This window comes from Engystomops pustulosus, unplaced genomic scaffold (genome assembly GCF_040894005.1).
Source record: "Engystomops pustulosus unplaced genomic scaffold, aEngPut4.maternal MAT_SCAFFOLD_253, whole genome shotgun sequence".
NCBI classification, from domain to species: domain Eukaryota; kingdom Metazoa; phylum Chordata; class Amphibia; order Anura; family Leptodactylidae; genus Engystomops; species Engystomops pustulosus.
In genome coordinates this window covers 31,992-40,538 of record NW_027285132.1, presented here as the reverse complement: position 1 = coordinate 40,538, position 8,547 = coordinate 31,992, and the positions used below count along the sequence as shown (strand labels likewise).

General features: G+C 40.3%; 1 protein-coding gene across 1 annotated transcript; it reads right to left on the bottom strand.

Moving 5' to 3' along the window:
• Positions 1-434: 434 nt before the first annotated feature.
• LOC140110335 (olfactory receptor 10AG1-like) lies at positions 435-6,803 on the bottom strand. Its single transcript, XM_072132175.1, has 3 exons — positions 6,358-6,803; positions 2,438-2,585; positions 435-1,820 (listed from the first exon to the last, which is right to left on the bottom strand). The coding sequence occupies exon 3, from the start codon at positions 1,380-1,382 to the stop codon at positions 435-437; it is 948 nt and encodes a 315-aa protein (XP_071988276.1). The 5' UTR covers positions 1,383-1,820; positions 2,438-2,585; positions 6,358-6,803.
• Positions 6,804-8,547: the final 1,744 nt, after the last annotated feature.

The following is an 8,547-nucleotide window of genomic DNA, read 5'->3' as shown; positions in this document are numbered from 1 at the left end:
AGTAACTAACTACAAACACCTACCCAAGTGAATCTGATTACCTCAACATCTGAATGAGTTCAATCTACTAACAGTGTTACAATATCACAGGTATGAAAGCATGTACTGTGTGTGTGAGTAACAAGTGGCACTCTTCTACAATTAGCCCTGTAATCTCGCTATCACCCTTCCATCTATAAGAATTTTATGCTCCTGAGATTCTCACCATAAACACACAGAACAGTAAATTACTAACTACTGATCTGCATTGTTAACATTGTCTATCAACAGAGAAATATATACAGGCAGTCCCCTATATAAGAACACCCAACTTACAGACGACCCCTAGTTACAAACAGACTTCTGGATGTTGGTAATTTACTGTGCTTTAGCCCTAGGCTGCAATGATCAGCTATAACAGTTATCACAGGTGTCTGCAATTATCAGGACAAAAACTAAAAAAAATATTTAGCATTTTTACACCTTCTGACAGCAGAAATCACATCATTATTTCTTATACTGTATATAAAGGGATTTAACAATGGTGCAATAACCGTATACATGAGTGATATAAACTTGTCCTCACCCATACCATAACTGGACTTGGGTCTCAGATACATAACACTGCCAGATCCATAAAACATGGTCACCACTAAGATGTGAGAGGTGCAGGTAGAGAAAGCTTTCTTCCTAACTGATGCTGAATGTGTTTTAAAAATTGTCCATATTATAAGGGAATAAGAAATAACTGTTAATATAAAGGAGCCTACAACAACAGACAATGTGAAAAACATTGTTGTAATCTCATGAATGTGGGTGTCAGCACACGCTAGTGCCAGAACAGGAGGAACATCACAGTAAAAATGGTTGATTATATGTGACCTACAGAACGGAAGAGAAAACATCAGTATGGTCTGTACTATGGCAACAATTGCCCCTATGAACCATGAACCACATATGAGTTTCATGCACGTGACTTTATGCCTAAGAATATTATACAACAAGGGGTTACATATGGCGTTATAGCGGTCATACCCCATTGCCGCTAGCATGAAGCACTCAGAACCAGCAAATAAGTGGAACATAAACATTTGTGTGGCGCAGCCATAAAAAGATATAGTTTTTTGTTGAGACAGAAGAACTTGTAACATTTTAGGGTCTATGGTTAAAATATAACAAATTTCCATAAGGGAAAAATTAGCTAGAAAAAAGTACATAGGGGTTTGAAGATTTGGACTGAATCTGTACAAAAAAATGAGGAACATATGAGCTGCAAGAGACATTTTAAAGATACAGAGAAAGACCACAAATAGGATATACCGGAGGTGTGGAACATCTGAAAATCCCACAAGTATAAATCCTGTCATTGTATGGTTGTTTCTAACAATTACATCTAAAAACATGATTATAAACCTTTATGAGATATTAAGGGAACTTGACGGGGTCAACTTTTTTGGAAAATAGTTCCTCAATGAAAATTTATATGCAGGTGTTCACCGATTGAATCATTCTAGAATCTTGCATGATTGGAATGTATGATGAATTGAGAATGTACTCATATGGTTTCCAGATCATATAATCCCTTAAGTGAAGCCACTAAACAAAACTCTCCTGATTCTGAAAGTTATGAAAGTTCAGTCCGTTATTTCTCTACTGCTGATATAATGAGGTGACCTCCAAGTCTCCAGCACTTTATCACCTTGCCGGACCAGGCTCCTGGGCAACATTTGCTTGGCGTTTGTATATTCTCCGTCTTTTGTAAGTTTATTTGGCTTCTCTGATATCCTCTTACACTGCACAAACATTCTCATATGTCATTTGATTTTCTTTTGTGGATGTATCTGTGATATAGTAATTATATTGTGTGCTCCATTATGGTTTGTGTGAATAATGATAATGTACATCTAGAACTATAAGATCTATAGGTGTCATATGAAAAATTGGAGACATAAATCTCCTGGATTTAGAGAATTAAAATGAATCAAACAGGCAAAGTGTGGCATCAAATGGTAAATTTGGCATGACAAGAGACGTTTACTAAAAACCATCTTTCACTGTCTAATCCAAGGCCACATACAGTATATTGAACTGCATCCTGTCCTAGTGTACAGCGATTACAGACTCAGGATAGTCTGTATGCATAAGCTTTATTTTTTCTTAGCAATAATCAGCAGTGAAATATTTTTATAGACAGTCAAGAGACATATAGATAGTTCTGTTAATTTTTGTAATTAATCTCATAGGTTAAAAACACCAGGGTGCAAATCTCTGGGCAACTAATTAAAACAATTATTCTAGTCCAAATTAATTTAGACAACTGAATATTTGCATATGTATTCTTTTACAATATTTTATAGAGCTAAACACGAGCTACCTGTAACATCTTTACCATTTCAGAGTTTAGCGCCATCCTTTGCCTATTAAGTACTGAAGAAGATGACTGTTATTTTGTACTTACTTTGCATTTTGTCTTGCACTAGTCTCTACACTGCTCTATTTCACTCCAAGGTCAGGAAGTAAGAGTTCTTCCTATGGAGAGTTTGCCAATTAGGGCTGCCTTATAGGCGTGTGGAGACTTACAGCCATTGATGGTTCACTAGGGCATTCTGGGAAATAAGCAAATACATTTTCAGAAATGTAAAATGGAAAACAATGCCTTCTTTTGTTACCTTGAAAGGCAGCCCCCTTAACACATAGCATGACCTGCATGAAGTCTAATAACAGAATGTGGAAGCCAAACCAGTACCAGGCAGTCCCCGGGTTACATACAACATAGGGTCCGGGGGGTTGTTCTTAAGTTGAATTTGTATGCAAGTCGAAACTGTATATTTTATAATTGTAGATCCAGACAAAAAATTTTTTGCCCCACTGACAATTGGAGTTTAACCCCTTAAGGACGGAGGGTTTTTCGGCTCATTTCTCGCTCTCCAACTTCAAAAATCCATAACTTTTTCATTTTTCTGTGTACAGACTAGAGATGAGCGAGCACTAAAATGCTCGGGTGCACGTTATTCGGTACGAACTTTTCCCGATGCTCGAGTGCTCGTACCGAATAACGAGCCCCATTAAAGTCAATGGGAGACCCGAGCATTTTTTCACTAACACAACACATTAAAAGAATAGTAAATAATAACACATTCCACATGTTTCCAGATGTTTTAATTGTAAGAATACATTAAAAAAACACTATTCTTCACTTTACAGGTGTTCGCGCGTGTCTCCTGCTAAGTTCGGAGATGTGCGTCGAACATCTGGATGTGAAGAATAGTGTTCTTTCAATGTGTTCTGCAATTAAATGGTCCTGTGTTCACTGTTTTCACTGTTTTAACTGTTTTTATTCTATTCTTCACTTTGCAGATTTTAGCACAAGTCTTCCGATAATGTCGGAGATGTGAGCGCACATCAGCAATGTGAAGAATAGTGTTATTTGAATGTGTTCTGCACTTAAATGCTCTTGTTTTCACAGTTTGCACTGTTTTTATTCTATTCTTCACTTTGCAGATGTTCGCGCATGTCTCCCGCTAAGTTTGGAGATACGCGCTAACATCAGCAATGTGAAGAATAGAATAAAAACAGTGAAAACACGAGCATTTAAGTGCAGATTGCAGAACACATTCAAATAACACTATTCTTTACATTGCTGATGTTCGGCGCACATCTCCGAACTTAGCGGGAGACACGGGCGAACACCTGTAAAGTGAAGAATAGTGTTTTATTAATGTATTCTTACAATTAAAACATCTGGAAACATGTGTTATGTGTTGAAGAACAGTGTAAACACTGTTCTTCACTGTCTTTTATTAATTTAATGCTCGAACTCAAGCCGGCGAGATACTCGTTCGAGTAACGAGCCGGTCCGAGTATGCTAATACTCGACCGAGCAGTATACTCGGACGAGTATACTCGCTCATCTCTAGTACAGACCTGTGTGAGGGCTTATTTTGTGCGTAACAAATTTTACTTTCCCGTAATGTTATTTATTTTAACATGCCGTGTACTGCAAAGCTGAAAAAAAAATTCCAAATGTGGAAAAATTGAAAAAAAAAACGCACGTGTGTCACGTTCTTGTGGGCTCAGTTTTTACGACTTTCACTCTTTGCTCCAAATAACACGCCTACTTTATTCTTTGGTTCGGTGCGATCGCGGTGATACCAAATTTATATAGGTTTTATTGTGTTTTAATACATTTTCAAAAATTAAACAAATGTGTACAAAAAAGAAAAAAAAAATTTTGCCATCTTCTGACGCTAATAACTTTTTCATACTTTGGCGCACGGAAATGTGTGAGGGGCATTTTTTGCGAAATGAAGCGACGTTTTCATTGCTACCATTTTGAGGTCTGTGCGACATTTTGATCATTTTTTATTTAATTTTTTTATGTTATGTAAAAAGGTGTAAAAGTCGCATTTCGGACATTTGGGCGCCATTTCCCGCCTCGGAGGTCACCGCCGGCCGTAACCGTTTTTATATTTTGATAGATCGGGCATTTTGGGACGCGGCGATACCTAATATGTTTGTGATTTTTACTGTTTATTATGTTTTATATCAGTTCTAGGGAAAGGGGGGGTGATTGGAATTTTTAATATTTTATTAATTTTTTTTATTTTTTAAACTTTTTTTTTTCTTTTTTTTTTCACTATATTTTAGACCATCTAGGGTACATTAACCCTAGATGGTCAGATCACTGCTACCATATACTGCAATACTTCTGTATTGCAATATATGGCATTTTTGCAGCACATTCATTACAATGAGCCACTGGCTAATTGTAACGAATCTGCAGATGCCAGATAGCCTCGTGTCAAAAGAAGACACAAGGCTACCATGGCAACCGATCGCCACGGCCACGGGGGGGTTAATAGCCGCGGTCGGTGCTAGCACCGACCGCGGTTATTAGCGGTGGGGGTTTTATGCATTATGTAAAAACCCCCACCTTTGTATGAAGAGGACTCAGCCCGTGAGCCCTCTTCATACATCCCTTATACCTCTGCGCCGTAGAGCTACGGCGCAGAGCGTTAAGGGGTTAAACATTTTTTGCTGTAATGGGACCAAGGATTATCCATAAAACATCATTACAGACACCTTACAGCTGATCATTGCAGTCTGGGACTATAGTAAAGCATCCAGAGAGCTTCACCAGAGGTCAGAGGGGGTCTGTCTGTAACTATGGGTTGTCTGTAAGTCGGGTGTCCTTAAGTAGGGGACCACCTGTATATATATTCCAGAAGGAACAGATTCCCAACCATAGACATCACTGTTTTAACTTGGTTGGGTCTCTTTAGTACAGCATTGGTAAATGCTTTGGCTCCTTTTTCACTCCAGGCTATCTTAATTGATTTCCACCACACCTGTCTGTCTCATGTCAACTTGGTTTGTGCTGCAGATGGTTAAAAGGAACCTGTCCTCAGAAATTGGCCAGATAAACTGCAATCATTATGTTGTCAAGCAGCTGTGAAAGTTCTTCATCATGCTTCTTTCATAGCCCAGCTTGGTGGCATCAACCAGAAATATACACACACACACACATATATATATATATATATACATATATACAAACACACACATATACATATATACACAAGCATATACATATATATATGCACACAAGCATATACATATATACACACAGATATACACATATACACACACAAGCATACACATATATACACACACCCATATACATATATACACACACACGCATATGCATATATACATATATACACACACACGCATATACATATATACACACAAGCATATACATATATACACACACGCATATACATATATACACACACACACGCATATACATATATACACACACATGCAAATACATATATATACAAACGCACATACATATATACACACACACGCATATACATATATACACACACACGCATATACATATATACACACGCATATGGGGGTGGCGGGAGGAGCCTTTACTGGGATACGGGAGTGAAAGGGGGGTTGAGCGGAGGTATGCTGGGTGTGGGGGGCGGGAGCAGAGGTATGCGGGATGTGGGGGGCGGGAGCAGAGGTATGCGGGGTGTGGGAGCACAGTGCTGGACGGAGCACTAGTGGGCCGGAAGCACGGTGTCAGCGGGGAGCATGGTGCTCGACGGAGGGCTGCTACATGGTAATGTCCGGCGAGCGGGAATTCGATGCCGCGGCAGAGGGGTCGGGCGCACGATGCCGGCGGGGAGCATGGTGCCGGATGGAGGGCTGAAACACGGTCCGGCAGGCGGGAGTTCGTTGCCAGACGGTGCCACACCCTGAAAACAATATAAACACAGTTATTCCTCTGCCTCTATGTTCTCCTAATATGAACAATATGAACAGACATACGATACCTCTTCAATATACAATCAAGGTACTCACAGATATAAAGATAGTCCTTGTCTTTGACATAACGTCCTGTGCCTCCGGTATTTAAAATACCATTATATCCTCTTACGATATCCCCACTCTGATGCGACGTCTCTCCTGAGATCCCAGTGGTAGTGGATAGTTCCTGTGTTACTACAAGTTCTTGCGGACGGGAAACTCGATCTCCTCCACAACAGTTCCGCTCTGCTTCTTTCCTCTCCTATTTGTCGCTCAGGGATTGGAAGAAAAGTACACAATAGTGCAGTAGGTCAGGAAATCTTTTAAAATCTTCTTGATTAAGAATACTCACAAGAGTAAAGATTAAAAAGGCCTATAAAAAACACGCTTGGTAAAGTGTGCCCGACTTTGAGTTCCGCCTTGAATGGCTTCTTCCGGGGCGTGGAAGTACGTGTTATTTATACAAAAAATGATACATGGGCGTTAGGTTTATGTTACTCATTTTTTACAAAAACAATCTGTACAATCATTCTAATATATACATTTAAACAATTTTTAAAACTTTATTATATAGTTTTTTTTTTTAAGTTATGAAGTCAAGATGCTCTTTTTATCCCAGTGAAAGTGCTTTTGATAAAATTTCTGCTGACTGAGATACAAGTTTTTTATAAAAAACAATTAAAATTCAAAATCGGCATTTAATCCAAGTGGGGTCAAAGTTTTTAAATGAAAAATCCAAAAGGACTCCCTTTGGCTCATTTTTTTGATTACCGTATTTTCTGGACTATAAGACGCACTTTTTAGCAAGAAAAAATCTTGCTAAAAAGTGCCTGCGTCTTATAGTCCGGAGGTCAGCACTGCCAGACCCTTCTGACCTCTGTAAGGGAGATCGGGTGCTACCCAGAACTGCACCCGATCTCCCAGAGAAGAGCCTCCGCACTGCTCTTACCTCTCCCCGAAGTCCTACTGTACGGGACCTGCGGTGATGTCAGAATCATGTGACTGATCACATGCTTCTTACATCACTGCAGGTCTCATACTCTCATGCTGCGCTGGGACAGGGTGAGAAGAAGAGGAATGGGGGAAGTATGTGTGTGGTTCTGTGTATGTGTGTGTAGATGAGCTGTGTGTGTATATAGATGAGCTGTGTGTGTATAGGTGAGCTGTGTGTGTGTGTATAGGTGAGCTGTGTGTGTGTGTATAGGTGAGCTGTGTGTGTGTGTGTATAGGTGAGCTGTGTGTGTGTGTATAGGTGAGCTGTGTGTGTGTGTGTGTATAGGTGAGCTGTGTGTGTGTATAGGTGAGCTGAGTGAGTGTGTATAGGTGAGCTGTGTGTGTGTGTATAGGTGAGCTGAGTGAGTGTGTATAGGTGAGCTGTGTTTGTGTATAGGTGAGCTGTGTGTGTGTATAGGTGAGCTGAGTGAGTGTGTATAGGTGAGCTGTGTGTGTGTGTATAGGTGAGCTGAGTGAGTGTGTATAGGTGAGCTGTGTGTGTGTATAGGTGAGCTGTGTGTGTGTATAGGTGAGCTGTGTGTGTGTGTATAGGTGAGCTGAGTGAGTGTGTATAGGTGAGCTGTGTGTGTGTATAGGTGAGCTGTGTGTGTGTATAGGTGAGCTGAGTGAGTGTGTATACGTGAGCTGAGTGAGTTTGTATACGTGAGCTGAGTGAGTGTGTATAGGTGAGCTGTGTGTGTGTATAGGTGAGCTGTGTGTGTGTATAGGTGAGCTGTGTGTGTGTGTATAGGTGAGCTGTGTGTGTGTATAGGTGAGCTGTGTGTGTGTATAGGTGAGCAGTGTGTGTGTGTATAGGTGAGCAGTGTGTGTGTGTATAGGTGAGCAGTGTGTGTGTGTGTATAGGTGAGCAGTGTGTGTGTGTGTATAGGTGAGCAGTGTGTGCGTGCGTATAGGTGAGCTGAGTGAGTGTGCGTATAGGTGAGCTGAGTGAGTGTGCGTATAGGTGAGCTGAGTGAGTGTGCGTATAGGTGAGCTGAGTGATTGTGCGTATAGGTGAGCTGTGTGAGTGTGCGTATAGGTGAGCTGTGTGAGTGTGCGTATAGGTGAGCTGTGTGTGTAAATGTATGTCTGTGTGCGCTGTGCTTTAGTGCAACCGACAGAAATATTTTAATTGGTGTAAAATATATTTTTCCTTTTTTTGGAAGCCTAAATCTGGGGTGCGTCTTATAATAAGAAGCTTCTTATAGTCCGAAAAATACGGTAAATCCTCACCTCTCCAATGTGAGGAGA

Coding starts and splice junctions, on each gene's coding strand:
- LOC140110335 (XM_072132175.1), bottom strand. CDS start 1,382: ATGTTTTTAGATGTAATTGTTAGAAACAACCATACAATGACAGGATTT.